We start from the raw sequence: 14,874 nt of genomic DNA on the forward strand, positions 1-14,874 counted from the left end.
AACAGTCTGACACCCCTAATCCTCAGATGTTCCACTGCAACCTTAGTAGCTCGGTGAAGCAGCATGAGGCAAATGATTACCTAAGTGGCAGAGATAAAAAATTGTAAATCTGGCTGCACCATTTGAAGATATTTCCAGTGTGGAGCAAAAATGAGCAGCGTCAGGTAGGCATCCTTTAGGTCTAGCCTGGACATCCGGCTTCCGGTAGGAGGACATCTCATAATAGATGAACACCTTCTATCTTCAAGCTGAGCTAATCAGCCCTTTGTTGAGCTCCCTCAGGTTTATGATGGGTCTGAAACCCTTATCTTTTTACTCTACTATGTCTCTAAATGTTGCTCAAATTCGTCTTGGATGCAATACTGACCTGCAAATTCCTCCTCTGCTCGCCATCTTGCTAGTCTACTTTTCTCTAAGGGAAACCTCCTGATTCACAAATCTCAAAGGGTGCGTCTTACCGTCTGTACAGGGGATCCATAAACCTCTATGTGAAAACCCTCCACAGTCTCCAACAGCCAAGGATCTCTTGTAACCTTCCCCATTTGTCCTTGAACCATCTCACCCTCCTCCATAATTTAAGAAGATGAAAATGGATAATCCTTACCGTAGTAACCTCCCGGGACCTTTGCTGCTCCTCTGAATCTGCCTCTTCCACCCCTACCCCTGGCATCAGCTCTTAACAGGAAGAAGTTTCCTGACTGGTGTCAGTCAGGCCACCTTTTGTTTCTACTACTCTGTCCTCATTGGGAACCTTGTTTAAAAAGGCGGCAGGAGGAGCAACCCTGCCTCTTCCTGTCCTGGGGAAAACCTTCCCTGCAAAAAGTCTTCTATATTGAATTTGGACCTTATACGGACTAGAGAAAATCACCACAAACTTCCCTAGCTCCTTCACAAATAGCCTTGAGTAATGGCTCCTCTTCAGAGCCTGGTGTCCCAGTTTGGGTCGATCTTGATATGGAGGGATCACCTCTCCATCAAAAGGATGGAACTAGCATTGGTGTAAATGAAGACCACCCTCTGAGCCCATCTTGGCACAATATCTGCGGGCACAGACTTTCCTGAGGCCAGGGGTCCTTTGCCAGTCCTATAATCATCATGAGGACGCCAACCACGTGCAGCATCCTGTCCTGGTAGGCCCTCCTCAAACGATCTGTCTCGTTCTTGGGGTACTTCAACCAAAAGGTGCACAACTTGGTGTTTATGTCCAGCATTGAGGTCACTTTACCCTCCTGTGAGGGCATTTGGGCCTCAATCTAGCCCTCATACCCTTGTCTAGGGTCTGTCTGATCCTTTTTGCCACAGAGTCAGCTACTTTAGAAATTGGTGTCCGCCTGAGGATCTAGGGATGCACAGTTGGTCGGGTTCGATTATATCTGACTGTTAGTTGTCTTCCTCAGCCCCTCGAGTCAGAGAAGTGTCGGAACTCAATGGTCTGCTATACCCCGGCTCCTCGTTGGACGTCATGTCATTTTGCATGTCACGCTCCCCTCTTTTTGAGGACCCTTTCCCAGAGTTGGTGTCTAGGACAACTAGGTTGTCATTTTCTCTGTTTTTGTGAGCTTTTTGGGACAAAGGTACATTTTCAACATGTGCACTCTTATGGAAGGAGTCCTGTAAGCTACCAAACTCCTCCAAGTGCCCAGAGTTACACTTTGTGTTCCCTTCATAGTCTGTGAACCTTCCTTTGGGTCTTGGCTTTTGCTATGGGTCTGGACATGGGGTTGGGGCGACTGGGTGGGTGCTCTCCTAAAGCTCCGGGAGTCTTGCAGGGAGCATGGAGGGCTGAACCTTGACTGGCCTGTGGACAGAAAGAGCTTGTGAAAGTGCCCACCCAAAGGCCTCAAGGAGAGCCTGCCCCAATGCCCCCCTCAGGTCATTGGAAGTATTTCTGGTCTCCAGATTGGCCAGTAGGGGGTGGCCCATGAACAACTATATCTATTTGATATACATCAACAGATGATGGTGGTGGCACCAATGAATATTAATAGTTTTCACCCTTATTTTCCACTGCGAAGCCTTGTCGCTGTGCCTTGATCCTAAGAGATAATTTACAGGCCCTCCCTACAGCACTCACAGTGTCCTCAAGAGCAGGGGATATAAATTGAGCAGGTGTCCGTCTCACTGCTTCCTCTTCCTGTAGGGAAGTGAAGCTGCTCTGCTCCTACACTTCTGCTGGCAGGCCAGAGGACGCAGTCCTTAGCCTTACGTCTCCGATGTGCACACGGGGTAGATGACTCTATGTCAGGACCGGAGGCTCCGATTATGCTTCTCTGTCTTTTACTACTTTTCACAGCAGCCAATCACAATAAAATTGTATGCATACTACATTTCCCTTAATATCACATTATCACGTGACCAACCATAGAGCCACTGCCCTACATAACCTCTTCACCACGTCATAGTATCCTCTTTCTTTGCTGCTTCGCAGCCAGTTAAGTACACTTCCTTCATACTTATATCGTATTGACTTGCTATTGTCTTGCATGGTTTGAATAATTTGTTCATTTATTAATGATTGGCGCAAGGTGCGCACGTGTGGCAGTACCCTAACGGCTGCTTGTCACGGATGCGGTACGCGGGTTTTGCCGCATTGTTTCTCTGACAGTCTTCATTGCTCTAGAAGTGCTCCACCTCCTGACGGGGTGCCCGCCGCCCACGTCTTTTTTTTGTGGAGCGGGAGTGTCACGATGTCTTGTCTCAAGACCCGGAGAAGGAGGTGTGTGGTGACCCGTTCCCTCCTTACATATCCCCTGTGCTTTGTTTTCAGTCACCCTTGGCAGAAAGCGAGAGCGACCCCTTTAACTCTCCGTGGTTCCAGGAGACCGGCCCTCATCACGTGACCATGTCACATGCTCCAATAGGCTTCAGACCAAATGAGGAAGTAGGTTTTTCAATGGAGCTGGCGGGTGCTGAGGGAGAGAGCTGGGCGATTGCGGACGCCGTTGGAGCAAATCGAGGACACCTGGATGAGAGGATACCAGGGTACCGGAGAAGACCCCAGACGGAGACGAACAGGAGACCACACTGAAGGCAGCTGAACCTCCGGACCCAGAACGGAAGAAGAGGGAGCCGGACCTTCTCTGGCAGCACCAACAAGCCAATCATGCTTCTGGAGGAGCGTGGCTATCAGAGGTACGCAACCGCGTCCATGGGTGGTTCGGGAAGGGGGAGTCCAATGACGAAGGACCCCTACTCAGGGTGGGGAAGCACCAAGACACTGAGTCTACGGAAGCCCATATCTGGGTATCCTTTTCCAACTTGACGCACAGCGAGTGACACCTGGTGGTGGTGCAGCGTGGTGGTGTTTTGCCTCACTCCTTTTCCCCTTTTTTAGGTCTCGCCTGGCTATCGCGTAAGCGATCGCCCAGCGAGACTTATGTAGGGGCTTCCGAAAATGCTCCCAAAGGCTTCCCAGGCGGATCGGGTGGCGGTTACGCGCACAACCACGCGCATTCCATTTGCCACCAGCTACTTCCTGCGCGTGCGCCGCCTCACGCATTCAGAGAGATTTAGTAAGGGGCACAAGACCTTAGGAATGCGGTTTATGGCCAGTGCATGTGAGGCATTCAAGCGCGAAGCTGGCATCTGGCATCGGACTTGAAAGCAGCAGACTGCTTTCGCCAGCGCGCGCTCGGCCTCACTTCCTGCATCCCCTCTTACAACAACTAACTTTCGATATAACTCACACCCCATATGCTCGTTCCCTCCCACCCTTCCTTTGATGTCCGCTTTTCTTTTTGTTTACAAACCACGCCACACACTACTGCACGCCACACACTGCTGCACGCCACACACTGCTGCATGCCGCACACTGCTGCACGCCGCACACTACCGCACGCCACACACAGCTGCGCACACTGCTGCATTACACACTGCTGCATTACACACTGCTGCACGCCGCACACTGCTGCACGCCTCACACTGCTACACGAAACACTGCTGCACGCCTCACACTGCTGCACGCCTCACACTGCTGCACGCCACACACTGCTGCACGCCACACACTGCTGCACACCTCACACTGCTGCATGCCTCACACTGCTGCCCGCTGCACACTGCTGCACGCCGCACACTGCTGCACGCCGCACACTGCTTCACCCCACACACTGCTGCATGCCGCTGCATGCCACACACTGCTGCACGCCACACACTGCTGCACGCAGCACACTGCTGCACGCCGCACACTGCTGCACGCCACACACTGCTGCATGCCACACACTGCTGCACGCCACACACTGCTGCACGCCACACACTGCTGCACGCCGCACAATGCTACACGAAACAATGCTGCACGCCACACACTGCTGCACGGCACACATTGCTGCACACCGCACTCTGCTGCACGCCACACACTGCTGCACACTGCTGCATTACTCACTGCTGCATGCTGCACAACACTGCTGCACGCCGCACACCGCACACTGCTGCACACCGCACACTGCTGCACGTCGCACACTGTTGCATGCCGCACACTGCTGCATGCCGCTGCACGCCACACAGTGCTGCATGCCTCACTGCTACACGAAACACTGCTGCACGCCACACACTGCTGCATGCCGCACACTGCTGCATGCCACACACTGCTGCTCGCCACACACTGCTGCTCGCCACACACTGCTGCACGCCTCACACTGCTGCACGCCTCACACTGCTGCACGCCGCACACTGCTGCACGCTGCACACTGCTGCACTCCACACACTGCTTTTATGCGAGTTTATGCTACTGACATTGTAAATGACAATGCCTTTTATTTGTTTTAAAACCAAAACATAAATAAAAGGCATTGTAATTTTACAATGCCAATAGCTCAAACTCTTATAAATGCGAGACCTATTGCATTGCAAATGCTTGTTGCCATAGAAGTGGAGACTGAATTCCTCCCTAAAAGCTAGTATTCTTTTTTCTTTCTTTCTTTGTTTACATGCTCCATGGACCGGGGACAAAATCCGACCCACAACCTTCCTCTGAGGAAAGACGGAAGAAACCTAGAGAACTCGTGGGGCACTTATTGGAATTTCTGAATAAATAAACCCTTTTGTTTGAGCTTAAACCGTCTCTGCCACTCAATGCCCATTCACACATGGTGGAGAATGCGGGCAATCCTCCATTGAAATGCTGAAATGGAGAACCTTATACAGTAGCTCATACGTGGACAGGAGAAACTCGAATGGGCAGTGGAGAGACAAATGACACTGGCACAGGCCGATAGGGACCTGTTTACCTCCTCCCTCAATCAGCACCTTGAGAGCCTCCATAAGATCTCCGAGAGGCAAGACCAGGTATCATCACAATCAACAGCGAGGACAGGGACCCAACCTAGTTTACCCCACCATAGCCCTCCAAAAATATGTACCAGGGGACGACCCAGATGCATTCCTATTGAACTTTGAATGAGCTGCTAAGGCCTCGGGGTGGCCAGAACAGAAATGGCCATTCTTTTTAGCTCCCCTTTTAAGTGGTGAAGCCCAGACGGCGTATCAGGTTGCCAATCCCACTGGCAATACTGCATACAAAGAGATAAAAGAGATCATACCAGAACATTTAGGGATGGATGCCAAAGCATAGTGAGCGCGTTTTCGGAAGGAGAAGGGAATGCCCAGGGGACAGTCCAAAAACCCTGTTCTTTAAATTGAAGGCTGCCGACGACAACTGGTTAAAGTCCCAAGAGAACACCAAAGAGGTGATAATGTCCCTAATATACCTCGAACAGTTCATGGAAGCTCTCCCCTTTCCACCCAAATATGGCTCCGGCAACATACCCATCTCTCTCTGGAACAAGCAATGGAGATGGCTACCACACATGTACGCGCCCAACCTAAGCCCTTTCTTTGGGAAGCAGAAAAAACCCACGCCCCAACCTAGGAAAACCAGGAAAAGACCACCTAAGGCCCCTAGTGAACCCATGAAACCCCGTTTTTCCAAACCTGACATCAGTATGTCCAAGGGACCTCAATGTTTCGACTGCGAGACCTGATGACATATAGCCCACTTTTGCCCACAGAAGAAGAGCACTGAGGAACCGATGGATGTCAGCTATCTATTCAAACAAGTCTTGTACACTGAGGAGATGGGCACCTGTTTTTCCGTAAGTTTGGTGATCAACAGAATTCATGTAAGAACACTACTCGTTTCCGGTTGTAGGCAGTCAGTCATCCAATCCGCATTGGTCAATCCAGCAAACATACTCAAACAACAAGTACCCATTTGTTGTGTTCATGGTGACGTAAAAACATATCCTATGGCTAGATTAGGAGTAAGGTTACCAGATGGGAAGGATCTACAGATCACCGTGGGGGCTCTTCCGAATCATCCCCGAAAGTTGATATTAGGAACTGAATAAACCCTTTTGTTTGAGCTTAAATCGTCTCTGTCACTCATTGCCCATGCACAGGGAGATAGGAGCAAGGATGCGCGTCTGCTTGACGCGCGGTCCACTTCTGATTTTCACGAGTGGTCAGCCCCGCACATGCGGTGACCATTTGGTTGCCTTCGGTCATCGGATGGCTTAAATAATAATAATAATCACACGTTTGGCAGTTAGCGCTAGGATTTTTATCACTTTTGAGATAAGCGTTGCTAATAGCACGCTATCTCAGCGATAAAAATCCGCTCTAGCCGGCGATAATTATCCTAGCGCTAAGTGCGCTTAGCGATAATTATCGCCGGTTGTTGCAGATATGCCCCAAAATCCCCACGGGTTTCTCAGCAGTGTCTTCTTCAAGGAGAAGAAAGGGAGTGGTGCGCATCTCGTAATGAATCTGACAGACTTCAATGGTTGGGTCGTATACCATCATTTCAAGATGGAAGGCATCCATCTGCTGTGAGATCTAATCCAAGAGGGAGACTAGATGGTTCGACTGGACTCAAAAGATGCATATCTTTCTATCCCCATCTTCTCGTCCAATTATAACAGTAGAAAGAAATATACAGCACATCCTTATATTTATCTCAAAAGTCCTTAACTACGTGTAGGACAAATTTGATAGCGTCATGTGTAGGACGCCAATGATCATATACTGGTTCTTTAACACTATTGAATCATCCAATTCCTTCAATTGTATTCAAAAAGCAGAGTCCGCATCACTGGGTTTTCTTCAAGACGCGATTCTTTTTATTATTCCCTGATGATACATCCCAAAACAAAACTGCCAACACGTGTTTCGTCTTTCCTATGGCCGGTAGCGAAGTCCTTGAGGGCTCGGGGAGGGTGGTCCGGTTGTTTATTTATCTGGATGACATAGTTATCATGGTGCGCTGCCCCATCTGGTTGTCACCCACCTGGAGTGGTCGATCACCCTTCTTCCGGACTTGGGATTCATGGTGAACCTATAAAAAACGATTCTGATCCCCGTCGAAACAATAGAATTTCGGGGGTTCCAGATCGAGTATTGCAGTTTCCAACCGATTCTACCATCTCAGAAGTTCAAGACCATCAAGAGGGAGTTGAGATCGATTCTGAGCAAGCAGACTGTATTCTTGTGGGCGGTAGCCCGAGTAGTGGATTTGTTAGCTTCATCGATACAGGGCAATTTTCCTGACCCCCTGCACTATTGTGTGCTGCAGAGACTCCAAATTTGGCATCTCCAGAAAGGCCTCAGCTATGCCGAACAAATTCTCCTCTCAGAGGACGCAAGGTCGGAGATGTTGTGGTGGTTGGATCACATGGAGGCCTGGAACGGCAGGGCCATCTTTGGTTCCACCCCTGAGATTGCGATCGAGTCAGATGCCAGCCGTTGGGGAGCCAGGTGCCGACCTGTCACTACAGGGGGCCTTTGGTCTCAGGATGAACTTGCTATGCACGTCATTTGCTTGGAGCTCCCGGGGTTCCTGTGTGATTTGCAGCCTCTCGCCAGTGAAGACAGATTGCTGCATCTTACTTCACACCGACAATGTTGCATCTGTTTGCTGTGTGAACAAGCTGGGGGGCATGAAATCTTGCATCCTGACAGAGATCGCCAAGGACTTTTGGCACTTTTGCCTACAACACCGGATATCGGTGGTGGCAGAATACCTCCAGGGTCTGAGCAACACAGTGGCAGACTGGCAGACCCGACATCTGTGGGATTTCAGCGATTGGAGACTTCATCTCAGAGTTTTCCATGCACTGAATCGTCTCTGGGGTCCTTGCCTGATAGATTTGTTTGCTTCACGCCTCAACCGTCCAGCGCCCTGATCCGGATGCCACAGCTACAGAAGCTTTATTCAGGACTGGAATCCCAGTCTTTGTTACGCGTTTCCCCCCTTCTTAATGATTCCCAGGGTGCTGGCACAAGTGCGCCATCAACTGTCAGAATTAGCGTTGGTGACGCCTCTTCAGAGGGCACTGGCCTGGTTTCCAGCCCTTCTGGAACTGTCCTGTGCCTGTCCGATCCTCCTCCCATTTCATTGGAAGCTCCTTCTGGACCCAGGGGGCTCTCCACATCCGTTGATCTTGGAAGGACAGCTCTCACTAGTGGCTTGGTGGATTTCCGGGACAGAGGGAGTGTCCCTGGGCTTTTGCAAGAAGCTAACAACTTCATCTGTCAGGCCTGGTTTGCCAACACCCACAAGTGCTATTCCTCTGCTTGGAAACAATGGTGTGGCTGGTGCCGTGAACAGGACGCCAATCCCGTTAGAGAACATTACTCTTTGGTAATTAATTTGCCTTCTTCACTTGCCTCTGCAGGTATGTCTTACGCGACCATTAATAACTTTTGGTTCTGTCATTTTGGGAAGCCATGCTCTGGTTGATGGTAAAGCGGTTGGGGAACATGCTTTTGAGCTTTTGAGGTGCATCTGTATGGTCCACCCTCCTTGCTCTAAGTACTCGGTATTGTGGCATGTGTCCATTGTGCTACAGTTTTTGGAATTGTGGCCAGACTATAAATACCTGTCGCAAAAGCACCTGTCAGCGAAGCTTACTGTGCTGCACTGTCTCGTGTCCAGTAAAAGAGTGTCTGACGTCCGTGCTTTAGAGGTTACCTTCTCCATTTCTAGACGCACGAAATGTAATACTTCTTCAGTTTCTTATCCGACCTTCCCAGATAATCGTAAAGTATGTGTGGTATGATGTTTGAAGGTTTATGAGGTGAGCACTGCTGAGTTTCGTACGGATATGAAGGAGCAACCATTGATCACCCTACAGGAACCCTTTCGCCCCGTGACCCCTGCCACGCAGGCGAGATGGGCGTGTTGGCTTATGAGTGAAGAAGGCATTAATGTGTGCATGATTGGGGCCCATTCGGCACATGAGGCAATGGTTCCAAATCTTTTGCCTTGAGCGTCAGCCTCACTGACATTATGAAAGCAGCCGACTGGTCGTCAGAGTCTACTCTCAAGACATCCTATTGTAAACCTATTGTTGATGTTGCTCCTGTAGTGGTGGTTAAGCTTTAAACAAGCAAAATCTAAGCTTCCGTTCCTGACATAGAATAAAAATGTGCAAACATTTGTGTCAAGAATTTTCGATTCTATTAAGCACACTGAGGTGAGGATCATCGTTAGACGTTTTCCAGTGCATTGATGTAATGAGTCTGATTCCATATGTTCCCTCCCCTTTGAATGTCCTTGCTTTGTGACATGTGTGGTGAGCTCAGTTCTACGGTATCCCCTTTGCTTTACCAGGTTTGGATGGCAAATAATTACTGGAGGGGTGGACGTTCCTGGCCAATGGGACCCCTGGTTCGGTGAGGAGTTGGTTCCCCTTGAGGGCTGACAGATCGTCTTTGGGAGGATTCATGGCTTCCCATTGGACGGAGTTTCGAAGCGGACTCCGGTTGGATCTCAAGCTTGTGTAACTGAAGAAAGATTCCCTGTCCTTGCCGGACTCCTGTTTCGGATGTTTGGCAAGAGTTCTATGGTTTAGAACTGCATTCAGTGTTTCTCCTGAATTCTGAACAAAGAAAGAGGGCACTATGATGTGGTGAAGAGGTTATTTATATAGGACAGAGGCTCTATGGTTGGTCACGTGTTGATGTGGTATCATGGGAAATGTAGTATTCATAAAACTTTATTGTGATTGGCTGCTGTGAAGAGTAGTTAAAGAAAGAGAAGCATAATCGGAGCCTCCGTGTCCTTAATAGAGTTGAAAATTCTTGCCATGAATATTTGCATATTTCTAATCATCAAGAGACATAGGGATCTCCGACTGCCTGCTCCGCAGTGCTACCCATCACTTTGCCTGTCACGCGGGACTTCGCCGTGAAGCGCTCTATGGGACATATTTACAAGCTGGTGATAAAAAATTATCGCCGCTTTTGCGGTCGTTTTCGGGCGAAAAGCGCTGATCCTTTTATCGCCTAATTAGCAAGGCACTGCTAACGCGTGAAACCTTGCTTTAGCGTGGGGATTCCTAATGCCCAGCTTTGCATCTCTAATGAGATGCAAAGTGGGCGCTCCTGACCTAACATGACAGGAGAAACATTTCTCCTGTAATCAGGAAGGGGGGGACACGAGAGCTGGTTGTTTAAAGAGGTCCTGTTCTAATGCTCCCGGGGGTCTACGTAGGAAAAGACAGGTAAGAGCAGTTCCTCTAAATGGCCAAATTGGAAAAGATCGTGATGATTAATCTGATCTGGGAAGGGAAAATTCAATTTCAGATCTTGTTGCCCTCACACACCTGTTAGGGTGTCATGCTTCATCATTGGGTGTGCTCCTCGTCGGACCGGCGCTGCAATGTCCGACGGGCCTGGTGGCATCTTTAGCGGAGATCTTTTGATCTGAGAACGCCGTTTTGTGTGAAGACCATGTAAATGATTGTGGAGGGTAATAACTCCTAAGAATGTGGGGATTCGAAAAAACTAAAATAGTCCCTGGCCCCTCAGTAATTTTAATTAGGTTAGGTAGGGCTGGGACTAGGTAAAACCAGGGAGGCTACTCAGGTGATTCTAGGTATCAGGGTAGCCTATAGTTGACAGGGGTCAACATGTTTCGTGTCATGGATGCTCAAATTCGAGCGACACTTCTTCAGGACCGTGGGACCAATTATAAGTACATATACCACAATTTCTTATAACGGGGTACTTAAGGTCAACCACATGTAAAGCTGAACCTAAGTATGGTACAGAATAGATGGCTCCGCCTAAACAGAGGGAGACAAAAAATAGAGGACAAGCAGAAGCCACCCATTAGCAGCTTAGTCAAGAGATAAGGATCCAAACGTCATGTTGAGGTGTCAATTATCTCCTTCAAAGCACCATGATTTCTACTCTCAATAACCACCTGGTTAGAGAGAGGACATTAAAAGTTTTGAACTAGTACATATAAAACACAACTAAATTGGCTCAAGCAGTGAACAACGACTAGATACCCCTTACATTTCACAAGAAAATTTCACAAGAAAATTTCAGGATATCGATCTTACCTCAGAGTGAGGGGGTCAGAGCTTCATAGGTGAGGGAGTAGCAACCGGACCACTGGAACGGTCCCGCTGTGACAAAGATATAAGCATCGCAAAATAACATGCTGTACAACATGTGAATGAAATACTCTATCTCTATTAAGAGCGTGAGATGTGTTGCTCGGGGTGATCAATATGCTACTTAGTGCCGATCTGCTCTCTCCTCACATCAGGAATAATGTAAAGTGGTACGGGCTAAGTAGTCTAGTACACTCTGGTGATGGTTGGTGTCCAAAAAGAAAGTGGTGGTAATCATGGAAATCCATGGGTGTGGAATAACACAATATAACATCGTCCGCAGCGGTGGGATGTAGTAGCACACACTCGTACAAAAAATGTGTCTGGATCGTAACAAGTCCGATCTCTATCAATTAAACCTGACACGATACGCGAGGTTAATTAGAGGTGTGGTATACATCGTGGTGATCCTCCGACTATAAAGTGCATAGTAGTTTTTTGGTGGAGAAACGTCCTAAATTGTGAATACCAGTAGTTACCCAGCCCCTTAAGGGTAGCGTATTGTGGCCAAACAAGTGCGGGCAGAACAGACCCATAAGTAGAGTACGTGGTGCTCGTATTCACCCATGGCTAGAGTTCCGGTCGGGACTCAGTGGCGATCACATCGCATACAGTGAGCGTAGTTGAAGACTTACCCAAAAGGTGGCGGGGGGCAGGCCAAAACAGGACGTGTCTGCTCCTCACCTGAATATTACCGGTACCGGGTTCACTTCCTGTATTTAACCTAAAGTCGATTGCGAGGTCTCGCGAGACTACGGAGGGCGACATTTTGTCCCAGGAGTAGTGCCTGACCTTGGATTTCGAAACCCTAATTCGAGCTGGTTGGTGTGGTACGGGGAAGATACATACGTTGAAATACAACGTTATATCTTGATAGTCTGTTATATTAGGATAGAAACTATCGGTTTCCACAGGTCTGGATACTGAATATGGCATGTTGCAAACCCAATAATGATAAAGGTTACTAGAGGTTAGTAGTAGCCGTATAGCCATCAGTAAACCCAGGTAGAACCCAGATGGTGCTCTCCCTTACAGAGGTAGCAGGGTGTATTATAAAGAACGTTACATCACTACCCAGGGAGGAGATGTAGTTTATGTGTAAAAAACACAGGGCATGGTTCGGTGATAACAACCAAGGAGTATAAACATGTTTATATACACGTTAGTTCTATGTATATATAGAGACAGGAGTTTTTAAGGAATAATACAATACCATTAGAGGCCTTCCACCACCGTCATGTTAGTGGAGGTGTGGTACTGACAGAGCCATGTATAGTAGGTGTATTATCACGTTAGTTCTGTCCATGGAATTTCGTCGTTAAGACCCCTTTCTTGCGTGGATAAGCGAAAAATCCATCTCTGTTCAGTTTCAAAAAGTTTTTCCTGAGACCATGAGGGGTTACTTTCAATCACGGTCCATTGTAAATCATTGTGTCCATGCGGGTGAGTGAGGTAGTGTGTACTCAGTTTTGTCGTGGATCTTCCACACCGTATATTGCTGCGGTGTTCCATAATTCTTGTCTTTACTGGGCGTGTTGTCATGCCGACGTATCTTAATTTGCAGGGGCAAGTAATTAAATAGACGCAATTGTTGGAGTTGCAGTTAGTATGATTTTTCTGAGTCCAGACTTTGCCTGCTTCAAGAGTAAGTTCTTTGGTTGCCTTGGTAAGGTCACACACTCCGCATTGTCCGCAGGGATAATGTCCACGTAAGGGATCCATATCCCACAGGGTCCTTTGTTTTGTTTGTTTTCCAATCTTAGGACGGGTATGTACTATGATGTCACGTAGGTTGCTTGTGCGTTTGTTCGCAAATCTTGGAGGGGGTAAAGCCACTTTTCCCGTAGTCAGGATCTTCCAGTTCTTTTTTATGATCTTCTGGATCATGTTAGATTCTGGTGTGAACGTTGTCACGCATGTCAGTGATTCATCGGTGAGTTTAGTTTTTGGTTCCAGCAGGGATTCTCGGTTGTTGTTGAGTGCTCGTTTGTTTGATCTTTTTACAATAGATGTGGGGTAGTCTCGAGTCTTCAATTGGTGACTGAGAATGGCTGCTTCCTTTTTGTAGTCGCTGGTTTTCTCGCAGTTTCTCCGAAGACGGAGGAACTGTCCAAAGGGAAGGTTATCCCTTAAGGCTTTTGGATGATAGCTTCCATATAGTAATAAGCTATTCCGATCTGTTGGTTTTTTAAAAGTCTTGGTTGATAACCCGCCATCTTGTAAGGTTATGGTAAGGTCTAGGAAGTGGATCTCTGTGGATGAAACAGAACGGGTGAACTTCAAGTATGGGTCCAGGGAGTTGACCCATGTGAAGAATCTGTCACAAGTCTCACTATCACCTTTCCATAGTGTGGTAAATAAAATATCACGCTCTCAGACTTTTAAATATTAACAATAGGATCATGCATAAAGCAAGAGGCTGAGTCTGTGGTATCAGATACATAAAGGGCTTTATTCCAATAACTCGAGTCAAAGGGAGAATATCTCCATCACCAAAAAGGATCTGGACGGGGCTGAAAAGTATTCTCAATATTCTCAATAACTTCAGTGTCTGTTGTGACTGCATACGCGGCCACTAAATCTCCTGTACTTGCTCTCATGCATGATCCGTCTACATACAACGTCAGGTCTGGATCTAACAATGGAACGTCTGTCAAGTCTTGTCTAGGTTTCGTCTTTATTTCAATGATTTCAACACAATCATGAGCTAGTGGGTCTGTTCCAATTACAGGTAATAGTGTAGCAGGATTCAATGTATTACACCGTCGGATCTCTATGTGTGGTTGAAACAATGTCAGTTCATAACCGGTAAGTCTTGCTATGGTCAAGTGTTGTGTTTGTGTTCGGTTCACAAGAACCTCTACTGCATGTGGTACTTGAACTGTCAATGGGTGTCCTAATACTATGGCATCGCTTTGTCTGATTGCTAAAGCTGTCGCTGCCACTGATTTCAGACATGCAGGCAAAGCCTGAGCTACGGGATCTAATGTACTGGAAAAATAAGCACATGGCTTGCATGATCCTGCTTGATCCTGAGTGAGTACTGACAAGGCAGTACCTTCGCGTTCTGTAACAAAGAGTGTAAAAGGTTTGCTATAACATGGTGTTGCTAAAACAGGTGCTTGACATAAAGCTTCCTTTAGGCTTTCAAAAGCTTGTGTATGTTCCTGAGTCCAAGGGAGAACAGTCGATGTGGCTGCCTCCTGTGTGGTTAACTGAATGAGTGGTTTTGCTAGAAATGCGTACTGAGGGATCCACTGCCTACAATATGAAGTGAGGCCTATGAAAGCCCGCACCTCCTTTTGTGTCTGGGGTATTGACATGTTAGCAATTAACTGGATGCGATCTGGTGTAAGCTGCCTTCCCTCCTTGGACAGCGAGTGACCAAGATAAATAACTCGCTGAACACAGAATTGCAGCTTAGAAGGGGACACCTTGTGCCCCTTGTCGGCTAGGAAATGTAAAACTGTCAGAGAAG

The 14,874-nt window shown here is 47.9% G+C and overlaps 1 protein-coding gene across 4 annotated transcripts in view; it reads left to right on the forward strand.

Annotated features, from left to right (window-relative positions):
• The first annotated feature begins 2,875 nt into the window (after positions 1–2,875).
• Positions 2,876–14,874, forward strand: part of ALAS1 (5'-aminolevulinate synthase 1) — a 608,833-nt gene continuing 596,834 nt past the window's right edge. For 2 of the 4 annotated variants that reach the window (XM_085624225.1, XM_085624222.1), the window contains exon 1: positions 2,876–3,132. Coding sequence is in view for 2 of the 4 variants with exons in the window: in XM_085624222.1 (XP_085480348.1) it covers positions 3,104–3,132 (29 nt within the window). In the remaining 2 variants the exon portion in view is untranslated. The remainder of the gene's footprint in view (positions 3,133–14,874) is intronic. The other 2 variants (XM_085624226.1, XM_085624227.1) reach the window with 2 other exon arrangements.

Source organism: Triturus cristatus, chromosome 9 (genome assembly GCF_964204655.1).
Source record: "Triturus cristatus chromosome 9, aTriCri1.1, whole genome shotgun sequence".
In the NCBI taxonomy this organism is placed as follows: Eukaryota; Metazoa; Chordata; class Amphibia; order Caudata; family Salamandridae; genus Triturus; species Triturus cristatus.